Source organism: Aulonocara stuartgranti (assembly GCF_965226115.1).
Source record: "Aulonocara stuartgranti genome assembly, chromosome: 7".
NCBI classification, from domain to species: Eukaryota; Metazoa; Chordata; class Actinopteri; order Cichliformes; family Cichlidae; genus Aulonocara; species Aulonocara stuartgranti.
Genome location: NC_138945.1, coordinates 43,997,734 through 44,025,004, shown reverse-complemented (window position 1 = coordinate 44,025,004; position 27,271 = coordinate 43,997,734). Strand labels below are relative to the sequence as shown.

The window sequence follows — 27,271 nt, the reverse complement described above, 5'->3', positions numbered from 1 at the left end:
AAAGTATCTCTGCTCAACTACTGGTCTCTGTGTCTTTACAGGTAATCGAGTGTATTACTCAAGGCAGAGTACTGGAGCGCCCAAGACTCTGTCCTAAGGAAATCTACGATATTATGCTTGGCTGCTGGCAGAGGGAACCGCAACAACGTCTCAACATTAAGGACATCCAGAAGATGCTGTTTACTTTGATGAAAGCCACACCAGTCTATCTGGACATACTGGGATAATAATAGCCCCAAGGAGACACTAATGGAATATATTCAAAGCACTGAATTGCCCCCGAACAGAAGTGATCTGTCTGCATACTCTGTGGATTAGGGGCTGAAAATACCCTGTTTTCATCTGCCAGATATTTGAGGACTGCAACTAACACATTGTATATTATGTTTATTTAACTGGACCAAAATGATCTGAATTGCATCAGTACCTAATAATCTGGAACCTGCAAATTCTATACCCATTTTGTTTTTTCAAATGGAATTGTAACTAAAAAGACTTAAGTATACAGTATATATTGCAACGATGTGGAGTGATTATGCTGATTGTTCTGATGTGGTATAGTTAAGGTGTCACATCATAATAATGTGGGTTTCACCCTGTTTTGATCATAGCAGCACTAGTTCTAATCAACTGTTAATAAACCCTGACCTGGACTGGTAGTTTACTGGTAGTAATCCTGCCCAGGATTACATTGATCTCAGTTGGTTTCACAAACCTTAAGTAACCTTCTAGTCTTCCTTTGGCTTATCTTCGCCAGGTCTTCATTTGTGAAATGTGAAAAGTCAGAAGGATTAATTTATTCTCTTTTTAATTATTTACATTTTTATCTGTGCCCAAGCTGGTCAATTTCCCAAAATCTTTCTCATACCTTGGGTTGCAATGGTAGCCATCTTTAATCTAAAGTAATGATGGTGACTATAAAGTTTCAAAGTACTAGCATTTCTGTTTTCTGTTTTTAACTTTTGGCTACCCCAGAAACCAATGGCAGAGCCAAAATATTTTCAGGGGTGGCCAGGCTGAAAGGCTGAGGTTGAGCACAGAAAATTCACTTTCTTTTTAGAGCCCTTTCCATCCCCCCTTTTTCAGAGAAACAGTATTCACTAGATGTAATTCAGTTTCGTGGATCAGCACATGGATCCCTAAAACGTTTTGCTGTTGGTTGTTTATGTTACACTGTGGCCACAATTTGGCTCTGCCTCTGCCTGAAACCACCAACAGTCTTGTGACTTGTGACACAGTTGTTCTGACGCAGGTATTTGGGGAATAGACCACAGTTATTGAGCATTTACAAAGACCAGATAGTTGTATCTTAATGTCAAGGAAATGTGTAGTTTGTGTGACCATGTGCAGATTATATTTCTTGACTTTTCTTTCTGTTCATGTATAAATTAAGGAAGGAGGTGAAAAAATAGAACAATGCACATAAATCAAATATTTCATGTACAGCAGCTGCTACACATGACTGCTGTTCTTAAGTGCTAGTTCAGTGGCAGCTTGCAACACAGTTTTTATCTGAAACATCATTGTTACAACACTTTTAAGTCCTGAGCTCATGATAGCTCACTGAGCTGCTTAGCTTTACAAGACCCTGACCATACCTTCCAATCCTGAGCCTGGAAGCATGGCCTGAGTGACTGTCTGCCACTATAGAAATGGACCTAAGTGCCTCCTACTTCTTTCTGAACACTAGGAACCAGGAAAGTAGTCTTTCAAAATAATAGCACTTTTACATTTTGTTTACCTGCCTAATGGCCACTAGCTGTAAACTCTTGTTTTTCTTATTACCTAGTTTCATAAGTATCTACTGTATTAAAAAAAATTAAATTTAAAGCAAAAAAAAAAAAAATTAAAAGCCAAACTACCCAACGTGAAATTGAAATTACATTACATATACACTAACCAGTCAATTTATTAGGTATACCTGTTAAACTGGTCATTAGCATAAGTATTAAATCAGCCAATCACATGACAGCAACCCAGTATATTTAGACATATTTAGACATTGTTGTTGACCATAACTATGATCACAGCATACCCATCTTTTGGGGTGTGGTGAGACCACAGCTTCACGTTGTGGATGTAGAACCAAAAAAACTGTACTAACTGTGTCAGCATGGATCAGAATCTCTGAGAAATGTTTGGGGTACCTTGTTGATTTTATGGCGCAAAGAATTATGGCAGTTTTGAAATTAGAAACTGGCCCAACTCACTATTAGCAAGGTGTGCTACTAGACCGTTTACAAATAACCTTTTGCCATTTTCCAAAGCTAAAAAAAATGAATGAACTGATATATGTGTGAACTGAAAGGATAATACTTGAGACACTAGGATGTATATACTGTAAATCTGTCTGTCTTAAGATATTTATTTTGTTTTCCTATGTTGGATTATTTTCTTGTTTCTCAATATGTTATTATATGATTAATTTAAATCTAATAGATCTTTTGATTTGCTTTCCAGTTGTAATTTACTGTCACGAGTTGCATTTATCTCATTAGAGACTGGCTAAAAAAAATCTAGATTTAAGAAATGTCAATTTGTTTTGTGTCATTTTATACTATGCATCCATCGATTCATCCATATTCTTCCTCTTATCCAATTCAGGGTTGTGAGGCATTTCATATAATTGAAATAAATTAATAAAAAATAATAAGTCAGGAAAACCGATTAAAACTACAAAGTTACAAATGCTAAAAAGTCAATGTTTTATTGCCCTCTTCAAGAACTGTTCAAGGATCAAATGCATTCTTTAATTTAAAAGAAATAGTTTGTCATTCATCGACCACAGTCAAAAAATGACAACACTTTCATCAGTGTGTCTAATGATGTGTCGTGCACCTAGTCTCTACACTGTATTTGAGATTTTAACTGTTTTGTCCATACTGGCCTAAAGAATTTAAAATCTAGTCTCACAAGGAATTCAGTGCATAAAGTTGTTAACTTCATATGCTCTTGGGTCAATGAGTGAGTACTGGGTTTAGCATTGCCTTACTGACTCTATACCTCAGTTTTCAGCGAGCATCATGAGATGCAGGAATCGGTATTTTTCTTTATTTTACTTGAATCAACAAAGGGCAGCAGCATGCTGTCCATTAGCTTGATACATGAAACCCCTCCTAAGCCATTAGAAGAGTCATCTGAAGAGCAAAATGAAAAGCCTTTAATTAATTATTTATTGATATTTGAATGTATCGTCAGTCTACAGTGAAAGACAGACTTCATTTATTCCGTCCCTTATTGTTAAATGAGACAGATTTACAATACTGTGAGTCACTGTCATCCTATTCTGTGCGTGATGTTTGAGTGTCACGTAGTTGGTGTTGGTTTTTATAAGATTTTGTTTCCCAAAAGTGTATTTATTCTAAAACAGTTCATCTAAAATAACTGAACATATACCTGGGATTTGCATTGATATATAGGTATATTGTATAAACATTAAGCAGGTGCATCACCTGCATTGCCTGGGTAGTATGAAGAAATCTGATTCTGTATCTTTTCTAAATTTAGATTAGAGCTGTGTAATTAAAGATATGTGCATTTCTAAACTGCAATCCTAATGCTAGGATAAAACATGATCAAAGTTATCTTACAGTAGACTTGCTTACCAAGTATCATCCATAATGTGAACTCTTGTTTCTAAGCTATTCATTTCATTTGAGCAAATTGATTATATTTGCATTAGTGTCAGTGCTTTAAATTGTGTCTTTCTCTCACTATGAGTGTTTGCTTACTCCAAGTCCTCCAGGAAGTCAGTATTACTTAGTGAATTACAGAATTAAATTTTGTTTCATTTGTTTTCTACACACAAAAGAAAATCCAGATTTTAGAGAAATTTCAACACATTTCTAGAAAAAGTCGGTTGCACAGAACTCTAAACATAAAATCAAAGAAGTTAACTCTTTCAACATGAAACACAGCACCCTCAAAACTGATTCTTTCCAACTAAACAACACAAACAGCTATTATACGATTAAGAGAGAATAAAAAACACTGATTGGATCAATTCAAAACCTACCATCAGAGGTGTTTGACTATGTCTTGGCTTGGCTTGGCCATGGTACATACTTTTTTTTGTTTTGGAAAAGTATACATGTTTATTTTTATTTTGTCCTTAGATACCATTTACAGTTATCTAGTGCATTATAACCTTTGTAATGGAAATAAATGAGAAACAAAACAAAGCAAATCAGTGCACAGATTTTTAGAAAAAACGTAACAAACAAAACATTTATTTGTTACCACAATACAAAGTTTTCAGATGAACTGACAAAAATAAAAGAATGCCTTCTTCCTCCTAGGCTTTTTTCTTACCTTTCCTCTTCCTTTGTGTTTTGGTTGCTTCATCTTCTCCCTATCACTTGAAGCTGATGCTATCCTCTGATACAGGATCGTTCTTCCGGTTGAGTGGTTCAAAGGAGGAGCATGAGCGAGATGAATTAATAGTCAGAGTGTACTTTGAGGCCATGTTTCTAGAACAAAATGTGTTTGTGTTCAGAGATTTGCAAAACTGTGATTTAGATTTGAGTGAGAGCAGTGGAACTCTTCCTAGCAGCTTGGAGTTATGATGATGATACAAAAACTTTATATTTTTACAATTTTGTACATAGTTCCACTTTTTGTTTGTAAGAAATGGGCAAAAGATCATTCATCTCAATTTTATTTTTATGCTCAAGCCAAAATTAGGGACCCAACAAGCCATGTTAGAAGAAACTGAAGAACAGAACCATATTCAATTCAGTTCAGTTCAATTTTATTTATATAGCTCCAAATCAGAACAACACTCATCTCAGGGTGCTTCATACTGTAAGGTAAAGACCCTACAATAATATGGAGAAAACCTTTACAATCAAACAACATCCTTGGTAACACTGGGAAGAAAAAACTATCTTTTAACAGGAAGAAACCTCCAGCAGAACCAGGCTCAGGGAGGGGCAGCTATGAGTGGTTAACCTTATCCTGTTTTCTCAAGAGACTTTCCTAAATGCTGCAAGCATGCTATTTTGATACATGCAAGCTTCCTGGAGGACACAATTGGCTAGCAAAATACATCAAATTGTATTACAAAACAGAAATCACCAGATAAATGTTTCCTGTATGATCAAGCCTTAAGCTTTCACAGACTGACAATCTTGGTTGTTTCTAATGATATTTGGGTTAAATGAAATCTTTCTCTCTGTTTGCTCTTTGTATTCTTCTTTTTCGTCTATTGTGTTCTCATTTATTCTCTTCCCCTTTCCCACTGTCACTTCACCATACAAAGTTTCTAAGCTGAATATGTAAGAAACATCATTACTCTATTAAGAATCCATGTCTTTTCTAATTGTTGTATATCCATCTCAACACATATGTATGTGAATCATTTGACTTATAAAACTTGTATAACATCTTTCTGAAAAGCTTAGACGTGGTGATTTTTTAAGGTGGCTCTGTGTATCATTCTGACTCTCAATTCTCATTAAAACTGACTTCAATGATCTTTGCGTTCACTTATTTTTTAACCAGAAAAAAGGGGAAATAAGTGACTCATACTCATTATGTAACATCAATTCCCTACTTCAAAATTATATTATTCCCCAGACATTTATATACATATCTGGAAACTGTGGCTCAGTTTCTCAAAGCTCTGAACACAAAATGTGTTAATTGGTTTGTTTTAATTGTTAATTGGTTCATCAAAACTCTCCATCTTGCGAAATGAAAATGCAGCACTCAAAACCATAGCATAGCTTGAGTAGTAAAAATGACTGTTCTGATGGCTGAGTTTTGTTTGTGTGTGTGTGTGTGTGTGTGTGTGTGTGTGTGTGAGCTTCAACCTTAAGAGTTTTGTGTGTATCTGGAGGAATCCAGGAAGATAAGAAGTGTGTCAAACTGAGAGCTGGTTCCACATAAGAGAGGTCTGAAAGCTGAAGGCTCTGCCTCCCATTCTACTTTTAAATAACCTAAAAATCACAAGTAAGCCTGCAGTCTGAGAGAGAAGTAATCTATTGGGGTGATACAGTACTATGAGGTCTGATTAGTCTGTGCTTTGGGGCGTAGCCAGGCAAGCTTAAAGAATTATAAATAAATACATGTACATATGAACATACCCTGTACATATGGAAAACTGTCCCTCGGTCCTCATTGGTCAACTCACCATTTTTTATGTCTCTCTCTCTCTCTCTCTCTCTCCTTCTTTCTCTCTCCTTTTCTCTCTTTACTCTGTTGTGTGTGTGTTCTGGTTTTGGTGCAGAAGTGGGACTTTCGGGGTTCCTGGCCTAATCACTCACCTGCTTCTGATTACCTCTTTGTACCTTCTTCCTACCTGTCCAGATGCTCTACGGGCTAAGGAAGGCCAATTCTTCTGCATCTTAACCATGGGGACAAAGGACCTCAGGCCTCAGCTAGAGACTTTTCACAGGCGTAACTTAAAAGTCCTCCAAGCATTATTGCCTTCCAACTGGAGAATTCCCTGCTACAGAATGGTCAGCTATGTTTGGATTGAAAGACATTCGCCAAATAGTTTAAAAACTGTGGACAGCCATACTAGAGTCTCTGATTTTTATTGGAGATTATGTATCGGAATTTCAGGAGCGGAACCACGCCTCCAAACACGCTCCTTCCAGTTGTCATCTGTATAGGTTCCCCCAGTTCTGCAAGCTGTTCATTCTAGTTTACGTGCCCCACCCTCCCTTCCTCCCTCCTTGTTCTCAGTTCTTTAACTTCTTCATTTCTGTTTAGTGCACGGGGATCTGCCAGGCCCGGGAGCCATTGCCAGTCCCCTTCGATGCCTTCCCCAAACAGCAGCTCAATTCATGTCAAAGCATTTACTTTTACCTACTAAAACGCTGTCAAACCTAAAATGAGGACGTGGGCCCAGCTAGTGAATTAGCACACTAAACTTTGACTTGGAACTCCACGTGAATCCAATTTGTGTCCATACCTTGACAGAATGATCCGATGGACCCAGCCGGCTCGGGTCAAGTGAGTTGCGCCCTTGCAAACCAACAAGAACAGCTGGGCTGGCACGAAGAAATGCTGCAGCACATCTCAGGAGAAATGAACACAATCACCCTTCACTTGGGTGAAGTGAAAGGTATGATGCAAACACATGTAACTGAATTTCTGGTTAACCTACCTGTTCGTCACAGCCCCGCACCACCTGTTGTTCTGCAGCCATCGCCGCCACCCAATTTTCTGAAAAGGCCTTTACCTACGCCTGAGTTAGTTAGAGAAAGATGGTGAGTTAGAGAAACATGGGGGTTTTCCATACCAAAAGTTGTGCCCACCAATAACAATGGGGTTATTGGCGGGCAAAGTCTCTAGTGTTTCATGTTTGCTGGAAACATGCCAAGACTCATGCTTCTAGCTAAAATCTCAGTCAGCGGTCAAACGTACTTCCTCAAAGCTTTAATTGATTCCGGAGTCAAATAGTATTGATCACTCTCTTGCTGCTCATTCATATTTATCTCCCGTTCCGCTTCCTGAACCTTTCTCCCTGTCTGCTGGACACAACACATAGAACTCAGGCCATAACTCAGACTAATTTCCTTGACATCATTACTGGAGTAAGTCACTGCCAAACTGCCAAGCACTGGGTCCATCTATGGGTCTTTTGGTTGGGACTTGTTCTTTGTAGAAAAGAAAGATAAATCGCTCCATCCTTGACTTTCATGGCCTAAATAAAGTCATGGTAAAATATCCACTTTCCCTACTCTAATTCCTCCAAGGTGCTACTATGTTCACAAAAACTGGACCTCCATAATACCTACCATTTCGTTAGGATAAAGGAAGGAGATGAAAGAAAACACATTTATGTAACTTTGAATATCTGGTTATGCCCTTCAGTCTAACAAGCACTCCAGCAGTCAAAAGTTTGAACACACCTTCAAATTTAATGGTTTTTCTTTATTTACATTGTAGATTCTCACTGAAGGCATCAAAACTATGAATTAACACACGTGGAATTATGTAGTAAACCAAAAGTGCAAAATAACTCAAAACATGTTTTATATTTTAGATTCTTCAAATTAGCCCTCCTTTGCTTTGATTGCTGCTTTGCACACTCTTGGCATTCTCTTGATGAGCTTCATGAGGTTGTCACCTGAAAAGGTTTTCCAAAAGTCTTGAAGGAGTTTCCAGAGATGTTGAGCACTTGTTGGCCCTTTTGCCTTCATCTCATCCCAAACCATTTCAATTGGGTTTAGGTCAGGTGACTGTGGCCATCTGGCGCAGCACTCCATCACCCTCCTTCCGGGTCAAATAGCCCTTACGCAGCTTTGAGGTGTGCTTGGGGTCATTGTCCTGTTGAAAAATAAATGATGGTCCAACTAAAAGCAAACCGGATAGGATGGCATGTTGCTGCAGGATGCTGTGGTAACCATGTTGGTTCAGCGTGCCTTCAATTTTCAATAAATCCCCAACAGTGTTACCAGCAAAGCATTTCAGGTGACTACATCATGAAGCACATTGAGAGAAGGCCAAGGGTTTAAAGCGCTGTCAATAAAGCAAAGGGTAGCTACTTTGAGGAATCTAAAATATAAGGCAATGCATGTGTTATTGAGTTATTTATCAATTTTTTCTTTGCTACAAGATTCCATATATCTTGCTTCATATATCTGATGTCTTCAGTATGTGTCTACAGCTGGGGTGGGCAACTCCAGGCCTCGAGGGCCGGTGTCCTGCAGGTTTTTGCTATTACCCTGGGTCAACACACCTGAATTTAACCATTTGAATCAGCTGTGTTGGATCAAGGAAACATCTAAAACCTGCAGGACACTGGCCCTCAAGGCCAGTAGTTGCCCACCCCTGGTCTACAGTGTAGAAAGTAGTCAAAATAAAGAAAAACCATTAAATGACAAGTTATGTCCAAACTTTTGACTGGCAATGCACCTTGATGACGTACTCATTTTTATTTTACATAAACACAGGCAGGGCTCTAAATCAAACTTGTGTCCAAACCTTGAAATATCTAACAGTGTGAACAGATAGAATCAAGGTTTCAATATCACAGTAAGTCTCAAGCAGGGAACTTTCAAACATCTTCAAGCACCTTGCCTAGTGACTCCAAGAAGTTTGGGTACACTGAACTGTTATTTGTCACATAAGCATAAACAACAGTCTTGACCTTTTCCCCAAGCCAAGGGCGTGGAGAAGCAAATCTCTAATACACCAGGGAAAACAGATTCAGTTGTTGAATTGAGGTACAGATACAACTCTACCCAACCTTGTCATCTGCATCTCAGCAACTCCAGATTGGTCCAGCCCCTCTCCACCACCTGGTTCCAGAGCTCAACCTGTGCATTTAGACAAGCCCAACTTTATCTATATGTATCTAACTAGAGGTTGCCAGCTACATTTTACACCTTATTACTGTAGGGTCTTTACATTACAATAAGCACTTTGAGGTGACCATTACTGTGATTTGGCGTGATTCAGCACTGGTCTTTTTGACAGCTGTGCCAACTGTGATAGGATTTATGTATTACAAGGGGGACACATTATATTATCATTTTAATTTTCATTAGGTTTTTTATCTAGATTGTCAACCATGAAATTTGATCCTCAGAAGGGACATGAGCCAAGTCACACACAGACACAGCAAATCCATATCATTTGTTAACTGAAGTTGGAATCCTTACTGCATAGCACACACCACACACAGGCTTGTACTGCTCTTTGTGACCTTTAAGTATAGAGTTGCATGGTAAATGCTTGCCTATCAGCCTCCACATGGTCTGGAGTGAATTTATCAGCAATAATAAGGGAGTAGTCTTTTGGTGCCAATGAATTTTTAAAGGAGACATGATACAACTGACTGACCACATACTACAGACTGCTGCTCTCTTCTTAATGTTTTTTTAGAGGCATATTTACTGCAGCTCATGAAAGCAGCTTGCTACTATAATAGTAGTGGGTTAGGTTGTGCTATTGTATGTGTGTGTATTTTATTAAAAGAAATCACAAATTATATTAATTCTTGTGTTTAGATATAATTTTTACAATACAGGAAAGCAGAACTACATCATGCTGTTGGACCTCGGTTGGATGTTTGCACAAGGACACTTTTTAAAAAATTCTTTTGGACTATTTTGGAAAAACAATTTGGTTTGAGATGTCAGTCAGTGTACTGAACATATACATTGTGTCTGTTGACAGAATAAACATTTCATTGACACTCTTCATGGACCCACATGAATACACCTTTACAAATCATGTTTGATCAGCTTCCAAACTACAGTGATTTCCATGTCTCCTTAAGGCCATGGGGCAGTAAGCTTTGATGTTTAATTGGATCCAGTTGAAAGCTATCATTTGTAGCCATCACATTAGGAATAAACAGCAGCATTAAAAGAATCAGCTCCCATTAAGATTTACTAAGCGTTACTACTCTGTCTGCTAAATTCGTTCAATATATGTATATCAGCTCAAATAACAAAATCAAATCTGACATCTTACCAGCACCCCTCTTAGATCACAGACCCACAGACGTTTCTTGAGATAAATGTCTCAAAAAAAAAAAAAAAAAAAAAAAAAAAAAAAAATATATATATATATATATATATATATATATATATATATATATATATATAAAAACACCCAGCACGCCCCTGCGGGCGGTTTATCCTTCAAGCTCGGGTCCTCTACCAGAGGCCTGGGAGCTTGAGGGTCCTGCGCAGTATCTTAGCTGTTCCCAGGACTGCGCTCTTCTGGACAGAGATCTCCGATGTTATTCCCGGGATCTGCTGGAGCCACTCGCCTAGCTTGGGAGTCACCGCACCTAGTGCTCCGATTACCACGGGGACCACCATTACCTTCACCCTCCACATCCTCTCGAGCTCTTCTCTGAGCCCTTGGTATTTTTCCAGCTTCTCGTGTTCCTTAACAGCTGGATAGCGTAGTGGTTAGACTACACGCCTTTGGAACAGAGGATCGCAAGTTCGATTCCTGCCTGGGGCGTCTGTATCCAGTAAGGGTCCTAAGGCTAGACCCCCTATGCTAAGCGAGCCTACCGCAGACATGAGCGAGACAAATAAATAAGAAGGCATGCCGGCTCGGACGTCGCCCGGATCAACAAGGTCCACGTCAGGTGTTGAGGAACCAGGGCACCCTGATGAAAAGTGGGCTACTGGAACAAGAAGGCATCGGTGGGCAAGAGACGAAAACAGGGCGTTGTTGGAATGCTACTACGCAAGTAACCCCGGCAAACAGCTGCATATATATATATATATATATATGTATATATACACTATCCAGGCAGGGTACACCCTGGATAGGTTGGCAGTCTAACATAGTGATAACACAGAGAGACACACAACCATTCACAGTCACATCTATGGGCAATTTAGAATCACCAGTTAACCTAAGCAAACATGTCTTTAGGTTTTGGGAAGAAGCTGGAATACCCACAGAGAACCTACACAAACACGAGAAGATGCAAACTCCACACAGAAAGGCTCTGAGCAGATGGTGGAGTCCAACTCTGGACCTTCTGGCTGTGAGGCAGCAGTGCTAACCACCATGCCACTGTACTGTAATGCATGTAACATGCAATAAAAATAAAATTCTTTAAACGAGTAAGTGACCTGAACGAGAACTATTGGGGTATTGTTATTCACAAACTCATGGACCAATGTTAAAACTGGGATCTGAATGTTCAGAAAATTCAATCTATTGTTATGCATGAACTGAAATTCTTTTCAATTAGTTTCACTCTACTTAAGTCAAGTATTTGTCTTTGTTTCCCACACTCACCCCATATTTGTATGCTCCTTCCATTTACTGCATTTATCGCTCCATCTCCTGCTCTGTCTTTCTACTCTACATGTGTGTAAGTGTGTCTGTGCTTCTGAGTGCCTTGTCAGTATTTTAATCAAATTTTCTCTCTTTTATCACATCATCCCACGGGAGTCTCTTTGCCTAAGTGACACACAATCTGCCATTACTTAGACCACCTCTCCTGCACACACACACACACACACACACACACACACACACACACACACACACACACGCACACACACACACACACACACACACACACACACACGCACAAATCCAGCTTTCCAACATATTGCCTTTCTTGTTTTGTACTGTGCCGAGACATTTATCTCAAGAAACGTCTGTGGGTCTGTGATCTAAGAGGGGTGCTGGTAAGATGTCAGATTTGATTTTGTTATTTGAGCTGATATTAACCAGAACTTCTTCATAATTGGGTCAGGCGTGTGGTAAACAGCCCTATATTGTTATTATTATAGATTAAAAATAGCAAAAAAAATAAAAGTGATGTAATAGCAAAAACGCTAATTAAACTTAGTAAATAGAACAGAATGCCCTTTATTGTCATTGTACATGTACAACGAAATTTTGGGAGCTCCATATCAGCTGTGCAGGAATGAAATATATATAGAAAGACAGCAGGTATAAATAACAAACATGAAAAATATATACAAAATAAGAAAAAGACAAACAATAGAAAAGGCACATTAAAGAACAGGCTGCAGAGTGCTTGGAAGTAGTGCAAGGGACTCAGTCTGAGTAGCGTCCATATGTGAGTGGTGTGAGTGATGAGGGTTACGAAGGTTGTCTCAGATTGGTGGGTGGGTGGCCCAGGGGTAGTGTGTGTGTGTGTGTGTGTGTGTGTGTGTGTGTGTGTGTGTGTGTGTGTGTGTGTCCAGGGTTGGGTGGGACCGGTGTGCAGGGTGCAAGGGGTAACTTTTGTTGGCCCTAGTTTTCCTGAGACAGGAGCAGCTGGCAATGGAGGCCACCCCTGGTAGAGCCAATGAATTTTTGGGCAGTGTTAATTACCCTCTTCACAGCCTTCCTGTTCAGCCTCTGCTGCACTTCATCTTTACCAGGGCATTGGTGACCAGTGTTGGTCAAGTTACTTGAAAAAAGTAATCAGTAACTAATTACTGATTACTTCCCCAAAAAAGTAATCCCATTACTTTACTGATTACTTATTTTCAAAAGTAATTAATTACTTAGTTACTTAGTTACTTTTTAAAAACACGATTTACACCCTGAATAGGTGATAAAGCGATAGACCAGGGGTGTCAAACTCAAATACACAGTGGGCCAAAATTCAAAACTGGAACAAAGTCGCGGGCTAACGTTAATATTTATTGAAAAAAAAATCTTCCTCTAGATATAAGAATGAATCTTTTCTTATGGACTCAAACAAGTTTTGCTGAAAAACTGAATATGGAACAAGCAAAGCTTAATACTAAACAATATATATATTAGCTGTATAATACCAGTAGGCCAGCTCTAACAATAATTTGGTATGGCTTCGCGGGCCAAATATAATTAGGCTGCGGGCCAGAGTTTGACACCTATGCGATAGATCTTTCAGCCCAATTCTACTTTTTCTGCATAATCCATCATACAAAATGTAATCAAATGGAAAAGTCTCTTTTCAAAACTTGTTTTATTAGTTTCAATAAAGTATTCTGATTCTGATTCTGATTTAATCTTTTAACTTTATGCATCAAGCAAAAATTTAATTATATGCAACATTCTCTGAGTTGAATAAATTAGTTTAACATTGAAACCTATTTTCTGCACATTCCAGCACATAAAATAAAATATTTTTTGTGTTTACACTCACTCTTTCAAATAGATGCAAGTAAAACACAGCAGAACATAAATAAAGTCAAAGACTCAGCGGTCCTGTTGCTCTATTTTCACCTATTAAGCAGCACTGCGGTAGGCGGAGGTTTAACCTGGTGCAGGTGTGCTGCGGTCAGTGGAAGAATCCGCGAGTTTCTCTGTGAGTTTCCCATTATGTTGTTGCGCACTCGGTACTTGCTTGGAAGTTTAGGGGGTTTTTTCGCTGTAAAAAGAAGTTTTCTTCCCACGCACAACGGACACTAGGGCTGCCACAAACGATTATTTTGATAGTCGACTAGTCACCGATTATTTTTGCGATTAGTCGACTAATCAGATCATCATCCATTGGACGTAAAACGTACAGCTTATTGCACCAGCAGCATCTGCTCTTATATAACTATCATTAGCTTACAGCTTTAAGTGTTTAAGGTCTGTGCTAACTAAAAATAAAGACAAGATGATAGTTTATTAAACTTCACCGAAACAATCTGCAAATTTCATTAAAATTTAATAAACTCCTTGCTATCTAAAATATAACAGGACACCGGAGTAAACTCTCGAGCATCTCACACTTCTGATAATCAGCTGTCTGCTTGAAGTTTATTCAGCTGTGTAAAAACTATAACTTTAATCTCAGCCAAACCGATTTACTCAGGAACTAATAAAATACTACAAAAGCCAAACAATAAAATTTTTAAGTTATCTAAGTGACTTATATATGTTTAACCTGAGTAGCGAAAGACAGCGGTGGGTTTGAAAACGATTTGCCAGGAGTCCGGTGTTCTCACGGCTCTAGCGAGCCTAGCCCCCGGCTAGCTATCGAGCTAGTGGGTAACAGACGTCTCCGAAAACGTCGGAGCGCTTGTGGTGTCTTGATAAACTGAGCAGATATTTGAGGTTTACACAGCTTCATTCTCGCCTGAAAATATGTTAAACGTTTATTTTGTGACCCAGAAAGAATAATAAGAGTAATATCAAAACTAACTAGCTGCCGCCATTATTGGAAACTGAGCTGGGCTGCGCTATGAATTCTGGGACACAGCTTCTTCTTCTTCGGGGTTTAACGGCAGTTGGCATCCTTGTACATGCAGTGCTGCCATCTTCTGTTTCAGTCCGTTATTACACTCTTAAATCCTACTACTTATTCCTGCGTCTTTTGTGATCTTACAAAGCTTCAAACGACGCGTCGACTATTAAATCAGTCGACGACGATTTTGATAGTCGACGTAATCGTGACTAGTCGACAAATCGTGGCAGCCCTAACGGACACTAATGTTTTTGTCACTTTTTATGGAATCAAACTCAAAGTAAGGTCAGTACTTCCACGCTTTAAACGCTGCACGCTCATACTCTCTCCCACAATCGATATATGATCCATTGTTGATCTGCACACAGCTGTTGTCACTAACGGCGCACTCGCTTACGTCACTGTCATGAGACATTCTTGCAAAAAATCACGGTTTTAGTAACGCAGTGTTCCTACGGGAAAGTAACAGTAATCTAATTACCGTTTTTGCAATAGTAATCCCTTACTTTACTCATTACTCGAAAAAAGCAATCAGATTACAGTAACGCGTTACAAGTAACGCGTCACTGCCCATCTCTGTTGGTGACCCACAACACCAATGTTGAGACTGGCAGAGAGTGGGTGCCCAGAAACCTAAAGCTGGAGACAGATTCCACCCATTCTCCATTTATGATGAGGGCAGTGCTGTTTGAGTCTATAATAAGTTCAGCAGGAGGCTTTGCATAAGGAATAGTGTCCAGTGTAAAAATCTCTTAAATCTATGCAGAGCTACTGTTGTAGTAAACCCTTGTGTGAATAAGGGAGCAACCAAAAGTAGTTTACAACCAGTGCATTTAAGAATGAAAATAAATGAAAATAAAACTTTATCACTGAAATGATAATATAATATTGCAACAGGTTAGAACCTTGCAATAGCCAAATAATGTTTCTGAAAACTTTGTGTCATTTAGGAAAGAGGAAGGGATTAAGATTGGCTCTAGGGTGGGGAAGAGTTACCAGATGACTGGGAAAGGACTGCTGAAGTGATGAGAGAAAGTGCCAAGAAGGTATTTGGTGTATCCTCTGGACAGAGGAAAGACGATAAGGAGACGTGGTGATGGAATGAGGAAGTACAGGAAAGTATTCAAAGGAAGAGGTTAGAAAAGAAAAAGTGGGATACCCAGGAAATATACACTAGTAATTGAAGTTAAGATGTACAACAAAGAGAGATGTGGCAAAGGGTTATAGTGAGTTTGAGTGATTTTGAAAGGATGTGCAGCAGGTTAGGGTGATTAAGGGTAGAAATAGAAATGTGCTAAGAAGATAGGACTACTCTGAGAAGCTCATGAAAGAAGAAAATAAGAGAGAGAGACGAGGATGTCCAGAAGTATATGGTTTGTGCGACAGCTGCCACGTTATTTTTTTATTTTTTTATTTTTTTATTTAATGTTTATTTAACCAGAAATAAATAAAACTCTGCTTGCTCATAGGGGGTCATCTGATTGTTGGGGTTTCTGTCTAATATTGGAAGGTCTTTGCCTAACAAGATTACGTCCCTTGGGGCGTCTGTTGTTGTGTTTTTGCACTATATGAATAAAATTGAAATAAATTGAATTCTAACCATTCAAACAGCATGCTGAAGTATCCTGGGGCATGATACTGTTCTCAAAGTTGCACCAGATGCATCTATCAAAGTGTGAGTGTGGTGCATGTTAGGTTGAAAGCACTTAGCCATAGAAAGAAAATGCGTTGGAAATGGGTGAATGAGGCTTCCAGTAAGACAGCCCTGTGAATGCTCAAATTAAGTAGAAAAGCATTATATAAGTACCAGCACATTTACCAGTTAGCTTTGAGGGATGGTTAGAATGGTGTCTTTGCCACGATTTTTATATCTTTTTCAAAACCTTCCTATTCACTTGCCACTTAAACTTTTTTAAGCAGCTTGATTCATTGATTCACTCATTCATTTGGGCAGGAAAACCCCCTCGGATATCCATGGCTCATCTTCAAAAAAAACACTTCCTGCGGGGGGGTTAGGTCTCCCTGTGTTTAGACATTATTATTGGGCAGCAAATTCAAGAGCTCTATTGCACTGGCAGTGGGGTTCGCCTATTGATTATTGTCATGACAAGCTTCCGATCTGGCTCCAGGTAGAGGCAGCAACAGTATCTGAAGCCTCATTACCAGTCTTATTGTTTTCTAACACGGGTTCTTTTAACAATTCGCTCAGTCGTAATTTTGTTGTTAAACACTCCTTAAAGATATTAAGTCAAATTAGGAAATCTCTCAAACTACCTGATTTTTCAGTAGGAATGCCAATAATACATAACTACTTGTTTAAACCAGGTAAAATGGATAGGGTGTTTTTAGAATGGGGGGAAAAGGGATTGAAATACATTGAGGACTTATATACAGATGACAAATTTATGTCCTTCCTTCAACTTCAAGAAAAGTTTCAATTACCTCAATCACATTTTTTTCGTTATCTTCAAATAAGGAATTTTGTTCAACAAAACTTTTCAGACTTTCCACTGAAGCCACGAAGTTATACTTACTTTGATATAATTCGGAAAGCAGATTTTAAACATTTGATATCTCAGTTTGTTAAGTGCTTTACAATCCCAGTTGATTCCGACCGAATTAAGAAAACATGGGCTGAAGACCTCGGGGTCCCTCTGTCTGAAGACCAATGGTCAAATTGTTTGTCCAATATTCAGAAAGGCTCAATAAATGCCAGATATAAACTAATCCAGTTTAAAGTCATTCATAGACTACACTTTTCTAAACTACCGGATCTATAATTCTGTATCCCCCTTATGTGACAGATGTAAAGTCGGTGAAGGTTCCCTTGCACATTTATTTTGGCATTGCCCGGTTTTGAATGCTTTTTGCAGCCGGATTTTTATGTGGTTTTCAAACCAATTTAGGAAAAAAGTACCACGTGATGGTACGTTGGCTATACTTGGATCATTTGCATCAGTCGAATCTTTTTCCTTTTCACAAAAACAGATAATTACAATGGGTATGCTGGCTGCAAAGAAACTTATTCTTTTACAGTGGCGGTCTTCTTCGGCCCCGTGTTTTAACAGGTGGCTTAATGAGATGGTGTCTGTGGCCAGGGTGGAGCAGATAAGATTTGATAGAGAGGGGAAACTGGCGAGTTTTTGTATGATTTGGCAACCATTTCTAGAATTCTTAAAAAAATAACTGATCATAATTCATGCCTCACACTCCGCGTGAATTATTTTGTTTTGTTTTTTTTGTTTTTTTCTTCCTCTTCTTTTTCTTCTTTTTTCCTTTCATGCTTATAAGTTCACAAATGTTAAAAACAGTAATTGTTCTTGGTTGATTTTGTATAAGCATGTTGTGTTTAATTTAAATGCAAAAATAAAATTTAAGAAGCTTTGAGGGATGGTATGAAGTATTGCACACACACATTGCATCTGTATATAATGAGTTTTGCCAAATTATGTTTTTTCATATCATGAAACGTGAAAGAAAGCATATCAAGTTTGTGTTATTCAAATCTTGCATGAAAATACTTTGTAGTCTTGTGCATGATAAACATGTTAGATTATCGTACTGTAGTGAATTTATAGTTGTGTTGGACATTTGAACACTGGCTGTGAGGCTTATGGTCAGTGTTTGGTTACATCAAGTGTTACAGAATAATTTGCATTTTAAGCTGATGACGCTTAATTATTTCACCGAATTCCACCTTTATACTAACTGTATTGGTCTAGTATAAAGTGTATAGGAAGTATACTGTCAGTGTAGGAAATGGAAATCACCCAAGGTAGCTGTGACATGTCCTCCTGTTTCTTGCCTGTATGCAATAACATCCTGGAGTCTTCTCATCACCATGAGTTTCAGAGGAACATAGTGCAGATATAAACCTGTAGAGTAATTCTCAGTCAGTGTCTCTGTCACTGGTATTAGGCAGTATTACATATACATGACTCACAACCCCCCTTGGCAATAGGTCTTACCGTAGTTAGAGGGGCTTTCAGACTGATAAATAATTTACTACTCAGAAAGCATAGAACAGATTTCACTCCCCATGCTCCAGTTTCATATTTTGATATGTTAAAAACCTGATATAGTAGATGATGGTCCTCTGAGGAGCAGCCTCCTATATCTCTTTCCTTACTCTCTTTTGTTCTTCTGACTCGCTTTTTCCACCTCACACGTTTTCCCTGCAGTCACACATTTTAGATGTATTTTCTAACTGAATAATAATATATGAATAGCAGTACAGCGTATAATGTTTACGTGTCAGTGAGTGAAGCTGTTGTGGGACAGTCCTCTGATTTTACACATTATATAATAACTGATTTAAAAGACAAATGATCAGCTAATTTATTGTGATAATGTTTAAATTTAGCTTTATTACTGCAATGTTTTATTTTGTTTATGCATGCGACAACTAAGTTTTTTGGCTCTGCATGCTGAGCTATATTTTTAAAAAATAATCCATTATTTAAGAAACGATGACTTCAGAGGACTGAAATGAAATAAAATAAAATTTAGCCTAAAAAAAAACAGTTTCCAATGCCAGCGAACATACCAGTTATTTGTTATTTATGTGTAAATAATTTAAAAAATTTCAGCAAGTTAACAGAAATCCATTTATTTTTCCAAGAGTGAGACCTGTCTTCTACCATCTTACTGATCAATGGCAAAATCCAAAAATCCAAGAAGTATTAACCCAAAGTAACTAAAACATGGCCTTTGTTAACAGTTTATCTGCTCCGTGTTTACAGCACTGTGAAAAATTATTTTAAAAAGCATTCAGTATTTACTCAGGTTATGTAAAAAATAAAGAGGCCCAAATACTTTTTCAGAGCACTGTACCTTTGTCAGAAGCTGGTTTGTGAACTGAAAGGATCTTTAGGCTTTAAAGTTGAAGTTCTTTTTCTTGATACAAACATTTTTTTATGGCAAACAAAAATCTTGTCCCTTACTGAAAACTTGGAAGGACGGTGGAAGTAATGCATGCTGTGATTTGAGATCTAAATATTCAGTGCATAAATTATGTATACAGCTTTAAATCATTACCATTGTCCATAAGGCTTTAAATGGGTTAAAACAGGTTTAGTTTAGGCTGGATTTAGGTTGCTTGGATGAATAAAGCTTGCAGTAAAAAGTGCTTAATGCAAAGTTAGAGTAAATCGTATTCGCCAGTCCAGTCCATGTATTCATAATTATAACTTAGACATCAACAACAACTCTGTGCAAAAATAAGAGCAGTGAGGCAGAACATTAGTAGCTTAAAGGCATGAGACTATTTGTTGTATAGGCTTACTCTTACAAACACAGACACACTCCCAAACACTCTCTCACACACTACCTGTAACACTAGCTGTGTTGAATGGGCCTGTGGGATTGCAGAGTTAAATGACCAATTAACTGAGCCAATCAATACAGCTCCCACTTCACCAGCCTAATTAACTGTTATTGTATCAAGAGAGCTATTATAGCCCTGTGTATTGTTTATTGTGTTTCAGAGACAGTCGTATCACGCTCTGTGATAACACATCTCCTCCTGTAATTGTAGCCACACAGTCAAGCCACACAGTAGCACATAATAATGTCACGCTATTAAGCTTTAACAAGGTATTAGCAAGTGCTTAAGACATCATTTATATGGCATTACCTCTCCTTAGTTTGTAATTTACGACATGTTTATCCATCTGTTACTGTTATGTACTTAATATGCACAGTTAGACAGTTGTTGCCTTGTACGAAAAATAGCCCCTTATTTTACAGTTAGGCTCACCTTAGTGCTTTATCTCTCTCTCTGTCAAAAAGCGTAGAAGTGTGTGTGTGTGTGTGTGTGTGTGTGTGTGTGTGTGTGTGTGTGTGTGTGTGTGTGTATAGATAGATAGAAACGTGTATTATACTATGCATGCTGCATTGTAGAGTTCCATGTCCTTGCCTGTGCGCGCGCGCACACACACACACACAGACATAGTGTAGAGCAATAGAAAGATACTTAATTCAGAGCATTAATAATTAAAATGTCTGTCCACCATTATTGATGTCTGTGGGTGCAAGATGATTCCCTGAACCACAGTCTCATGTGTATGTTCATCTGTATGCCTCCATTGTGCCTGTAAATGTATTTTCAGTGTTTGTGTGTCTTTTTTTGTCACAGTGATTGATCACTGTTAGAACATTGTTGGCAATAATAACACAAATTTTCACAAAATCTGCTTTCTGAAATAGGGTCCATGGGTTTGTCATTTAAGTTGCACACTGTAAACCTTGTTTGCAGCCTGAAATCTTGTTTTTACATACAGTCCTCTTCAAAATGGATCTAAAAGTGGACCAAGATAAATTTCTATGTTCACATTGTGAGGTGAAAGATAACCAAGTTCACTTGCTTTTTATTTATGCTCCAGTGGTTCCTCAGACCTTTTTGTTCATGCTGTTGTTGTACTCTCACACTTCTGCTCTTTTAGATTTAGACATTAGAATTTCTCATTATTTTCAATCAGTCTGTTACCTGGGAAATTAATCAGCAAATTAATCCACTGTGATTTGGCGCTAAATACCGGTAGATAAAATTGAATTGAACTCATATGAATTTTAAGCTTATAAAAACCTTCAGCTCAGCCTTAAGGTCAGAGGTCAAGTTTTCTGACAATCTCGTGAACGTGATAGTTCGAGAACAAAGTGACAGGATTTTCAAATTCATACCATATGTGTATCTACTAAAAATCTTGAACGAGATCAAATTTCAGTGACCTTGAGCCTTTAAAGGCAGCGGCAAGAAAAAAAACATGAAAACATTTTTTCACTGTATTTTTTCCTCATTTGGGGCCACAGTAAATATAATCTTTATTCTTTTGTTCAAACAACCCCGTCTTTTTTTTTTTAGATAGAGGTCTCTACCAAATGGTTGAGTCACCAATTTATGGTAAAACTCAGAATACCTAACTATATTAGAGACAATCAAATAAAATTCTTGGACTCTCTTAAATCTCCAATGCAAAAGTCATAAACCTTCCTAAAATGTTTGTTAGTTCAACAAAATCAAGTGTCCCAGCCAGTTTGGGGGCATTAAAATCCCTTTATTTCTGATGGTATTTTGCAAATCAAGGAACATGCTTTGGACATAGCACAATTGCAGCCTGTCACATTGAAATAGCAGATGTTTGTACTTGTGCTAACACACATCTGGTAGTCGTTTTGAGGGTCTTGGGATGTAGATATGATGGATATATTCAAACAGGGATGTATCTTGACTATGCCGGAGTCTTGAACATGTGTAAGAGCATGTCAGAAAAATCAGTACATCCTACAGTCCCGATCAATGGCAAAAAATCCTATTTTGGGAGTGAGACAAAACAGTCTTTTGAGCATGTAATTTATTGAAAATAATGCTTAAACTGAAACAGGCTGTTTTACAGCTGATCAAAAATTTAGAACCACATTGTCAATTTCTGTCACACTGTCATGACGTTTTGATGGCAAAGGCACAAAAACGTTCCCTTTTTGAACGTGGTCGGGTTGTTGAACTGCATAAGCTTGCAGCACGCCATCGCTGCTGAGGTGGGACGCAGTGTGACAGTCATTTGGAATTTCTTAAATGTTCCTGAGGGTTATGGAACAAAAACGTCAAGTGGAAGACCCCAGAAAAATTCATCAGCACTGAGCCGGAGGATCCAATTGGCCGTCTGTCAAGACACTGGACGATCCTCAACCCAAATTAAGGCTGTTACTGGTGCTGACTGCAGTCCCATAACCGTCAGACGGCATCTGAGACTGAAGGGCTTCAAAAACAAAAAAACGTCTTCAGGACAAAGGAGTCTACCACAGCCCACTACTCTGGCTCATCACCTCCACTGATGCAACCAACCACTGCAGAGTGGAGAGACATCCGCCCACATTACTATTAGCTCAACATCTTCTCCCCTATCCAGAAGAGTCGGGCTGATGGCTCCAATATCATGCAAAACCATAATCAGAACACAAGCCTCCTCTTTGCCCATCAAAAATACAGAACCTTTTGAAAAAAAAGTTGGCAACTTTTGCTCTTTGCACTGGAGATAGGGACAGTGGGCAATGAGATGCCCTGTCTCATGGCAGAAAAAGAATTCACAGCTGGGAGGAGGAATGGGATTTAGGTGTGATAAAAGCTTCTTCTACTTCTCCCACCTAACTTTGCCCATAACCAATAATTAAATTAAAAATCTCCCTGTAAACTTTTTGACCACTTCTGGCATTGCTGCTTATTCATCTCCTGCAAGCGCAGTTTTGACCACTTGTATTTTGCATCAGCAATTTCAAACTTGAGCTCAAATGGATGGATATCAACTGATTTGACTTCCTGCGGGTGATCCTCTTTTCACAATAAAATTCTAAAGTTCAAATTGTTTCTTCAAAGTGGAAAAGATCCAGTGTGATTTAAAGGTGCAAAATGACTGGAGGCAGTCAAAATGGAGTTAAAAGAGTTAAAAATAGCAGGAGTACTCACAGCAGTACAACATGTGCAGTATATACAGTACAATGTAAACAAAGAGACCTTGTATGTTCTTTCTATTTTACCTTGTTCTGACTTCCAAGCTTCTCATCTATAATCTTTGGAGTATTTTTAGATTTTGCCTTTCCCTAGCTTTGCTGAATTTATTTGCTTGTTTGCTTTTACTTGGATGTCTACTTTTGGATTTAAGATTTGGATTTGGGGCTTTATTGTGTTCCCTGTGTGCTCTGTGTTCGGATCCTCCATCCATGGAATCCCCAAACTGTATAAATGTATAAACTATATCATTTATCGTACACTTGCACAAATTTAGGCTAAAAGGCTAACCTACTGGGTAAAAAAAAACTCATGTACTTTCAGAAATTTTAGATTCCATCAGCATAGGCTTGTTTAAGCAAAAAATGTTGGGAAAAAAATTCTTTCTGGAAAATGTTAACATTTATAATTTCATACATGACGCTTGAGAGCAGCATTGTGCCTTTGTGGATTACAAAACAAACTACAACTGCTGTAAAGGCAGCGTAGTTGCAGTTCTGTGATAATATTACAGTCAATATTAATGTTCTTCTGAATAAATGCACCATCAGTCATCAGAGTTTCTTTGACCTTTTATGAGATTTGTTTGTAATGAAACTTGAAAAGATAAAACATGGAGTTGTGTACAGGATGTGTTCTTGGCAGGATATTAATTGTAAAGTAAATCGCTGATATTTACTCAGAAGCCAAATACCACCCCTTGCCTTACAGTTTACACATTTTAAGTCTATAACATACAGCATAACATTTGAACTTGACATTTTGGTGAGAACATTTTGGGAAACATTCTTTCCTCCAAGCAGGTTAAACCTATTCACCTGTTTTTTTTTTTTGTTCTTTCTGCAAAGATACAGAAGAGGAAAGATAAGTACCAGTCCCCAGTATTTCATGTAATTAATACAACTAAGTTGATTTAAAAGTTTTACACAGCAACAATCAAGTTTGTTTCAGTTTGCTAATTACCTACTAATAATCAAAGTAGTGCCTGCAGAAGTACAGACAGAAAAAAGCCAGTCACAATAAGATGCTGGAACACTAAACTGATGTTGTAGATATTAACTAAAAAGGCTAACACGAAATTATTTTCACCCAATGACAAAGACAGACAAAATGCAGATCACTGTTATAGTTGCATTTTTCATTCATTATAGCATGCATTTTTGTTCACTGGTGATGTTATCAGTATCATTAAGACTATGCTGATGACCTTTTACATACATAAATATTCAATAAGAACTGGTTTTAATCCATCATTCATTGAAACTATTGTCATTTCCTCTCATAACTGGTGGAGTTATGAGATTCCTTTCCTGAAAATTTAGGTCTAAGTAAAACAGCCAGTCTTTAAGTCATGGCTGTACTTGGCTATACATGTTTATGTTAAAGTCTGTTATGAAGTATTGATCACATGCCTGGTATTTTCAGTCTTTAGTAATACATTCTAGTTAAGCTGGTTTTGAATTACAAACCCAAGTATTATTATTTTCATCCAGAACAGTCTGCTGTGTTTAAAGGACTACAGCTCATATTAGCTGATGCTCTCTTACTATCGTTAAGAAAGTAAATTATTAAAAAAAAACCTTTAAACTTGTGAGTTATCATTTTGAAATCCTCAAACCATTACGCAAGTCTCTTCTCTCACTAGGTGTATCAACGGATGGCTGCCGGGTTTGTGGAGGAAACAGGTGGTTCTTTATGCTTGACTGCTGAGACTGACTGATGCTGTCTTGCTGATGTTTTTGAGCACTGTGCTCTTTGTCATCATCATCAACATGGGCCATGTTGCTGTCAATGTCTGAATCCAAATCACTGCCTTTAAGTGTGGGACAGCCACCAGAGTACTCGATCTCCTCAGCACACGGAGGCTCATCGTCTTCAAAACAGCTGCATGAAAGAAGAAAGAATTGCCATGTTAAGTCTTGTTCACCAAAAACAACAAACTAAGTTTTATGTAAAACACACTGTGTAAACACACAGCTTGCTTGCTTGCAGCAGTGGCATCAGGTGTGTTTTGCATCAGCAGCTGTTCAAATTCAAATTCAAAATTCAAATTTTTATTTGTCACGTACACAGTCATACACAGTACGATATGCAGTGAAATGCTTAGACAACTGCTCGTGACCTAAAGAAAAAAAGAAAAGGCTATGAATAAGATAGGAAATAAATATGAAAATTAAAAAGGGTAAATTTAACTAGGAAGGAATAAAATAAAATATAAAAATTAAAGTTAAAAATGAAATAACTGTACAACACAAATTAGAATGAAGGTTAAATTTAACTGGGAAAGAGTTCATCACCTCTTCCCATAAATACCTGAATTCCACTCGAACTGCCCTGGTTTAAGCACTGTCCTCCCTGCTGCCACATGGAAAACCCACATGTGATAAGCCGCCCTAGAACGGTAGCTTACTTGTGAGACTTGTGGTCCAGCATGTTGTGGTCCAGGTCAATATGGTTGATGAGTTTCCTGCTGTATAGAATCCTTGTGTCTTTGGTTACAGACAACAGACTGTGGCAGAACTTCATCCCCATTTCCTGGTGCTCCTGGGTTCCTGTCTGCAGCCCCTGTAACAACACACAGGCACACACACAGACACGCTCCCCTCCTGAGCCAAGTTAAGTATATTATACATCCTGAAAATTTGTGCACACTGCCCAATGAGAGACATTTGTTAGGAACACGCTACTGGATTTTTTAAAAACCCAATCCAAATAAAAGCTACGATGCTGTGTCAAATGAAAACAAAAAGAGATCTGCAAATCTCATAAAAGCATATTTTATTCACAATAGAGCATAGAGAATATCGTAAATGCTTAAACTGAGACATTTTACTATTTAATTAAAAATACTAATCTTTTTTTTTAATTTGATGGACCAACATGACTCAAAAGTGCCCTTCTGAGGCACAGCAGAAGGAACAGTTTACATCAAATTGGAACAACTGACAAGATGTCAGTAACATAATAGGGCATGAAAAGAGCATCTTAGTCAGGAAAAGATTCTCTGAAGCAAAGCTTATGCAAAAGTTCAATAAGGAAGATCTGTAATCACTCATCTCCCTGCTATCCTGGGTTTGCAGCTACTAGCTATTCTTTACTTTACATTCGTTTTATCATGCTGCCAAACTCAATTCTTACATCACTGCTCTAGCCCAGTCATGTTTTGCCCACCTTTTCCAAGAAAATCAGCTTCGTCTATGCACATTTTTATATCTCAGTGCTCTTCTGTGGATGTGTGGGGTGGGTGCTGTCCCATCACTGGTGGGATTCTGTTCTGCTATGATGGGTCATTTGAGTCTAATCACCAAATAGTTTAAGAGAATTGTACAACTTGCATATCTGGAAAGGCTCCAGAAGATTAGCAACAGATGCTTTTTCGGGGAAGTCCTTGCATGACTCAGCAAGACAATGCTAAACCTCATACTGTGACAACAGCATTGCTCACTAACAGCAGATGACCTGGACTAGCCTGCCTGCAGTCCAGACTGGCTTTATCCATTTGAAAACATTTGAAGCATCATACAGGGAGTGCAGAATTATTAGGCAAGTTGTATTTTTGAGGAATAATTTTATTATTGAACAACAACCATGTTCTCAATGAACCCAAAAAACTCATTAATATCAAAGCTGAATGTTTTTGGAAGTAGTTTTTAGTTTGTTTTTAGTTTTAGCTGTTTTAGGGGGATATCTGTGTGTGCAGGTGACTATTACTGTGCATAATTATTAGGCAACTTAGCAAAAAACAAATATATACCCATTTCAATTATTTATTTTTACCAGTAAAACCAATATAACATCTCCACATTCATAAATATACATTTCTGACATTCAAAAACAAAACAAAAACAAATCAGCGACCAATATAGCCACCTTTCTTTGCAAGGACACTCAAAAGCCTGCCATCCATGGATTCTGTCAGTGTTTTGATCTGTTCACCATCAACATTGCGTGCAGCAGCAACCACAGCCTCCCAGACACTGTTCAGAGAGGTGTACTGTTTTCCCTCCTTGTAAATCTCACATTTGATGATGGACCACAGGTTCTCAATGGGGTTCAGATCAGGTGAACAAGGTGGCCATGTCATTAGTTTTTCTTCTTTTATACCCTTTCTTGCCAGCCACGCTGTGGAGTACTTGGACGCGTGTGATGGAGCA

At 38.2% G+C, this 27,271-nt stretch overlaps 2 protein-coding genes across 7 annotated transcripts in view; one reads left to right on the top strand and one right to left on the bottom strand.

Annotated features, from left to right (window-relative positions):
- Positions 1-2,662, top strand: part of ntrk3a (neurotrophic tyrosine kinase, receptor, type 3a) — a 95,687-nt gene extending 93,025 nt beyond the window's left edge. For 2 of the 5 annotated variants that reach the window (XM_082541296.1, XM_082541294.1), the window contains one exon: positions 42-2,658. In XM_082541296.1, the coding sequence (XP_082397422.1) occupies positions 42-227 (186 nt within the window). In that variant the 3' untranslated portion in view covers positions 228-2,658. Of the gene's footprint in view, positions 1-41 lie in introns of all 5 variants that reach the window. The other 3 variants (XR_014277896.1, XM_082541295.1, XM_082541297.1) reach the window with 3 other exon arrangements.
- An 18,986-nt stretch (positions 2,663-21,648) lies between these two features.
- agbl1 (AGBL carboxypeptidase 1) overlaps positions 21,649-27,271 on the bottom strand; it is a 75,785-nt gene continuing 70,162 nt past the window's right edge. For both annotated transcript variants that reach the window (XM_082541284.1, XM_082541285.1), the window contains 2 exons: positions 25,528-25,682; positions 21,649-25,001 (listed from right to left, as the gene is read on the bottom strand). In XM_082541284.1, the coding sequence (XP_082397410.1) occupies positions 24,716-25,001; positions 25,528-25,682 (441 nt within the window). In that variant the 3' untranslated portion in view covers positions 21,649-24,715. The remainder of the gene's footprint in view (positions 25,002-25,527; positions 25,683-27,271) is intronic.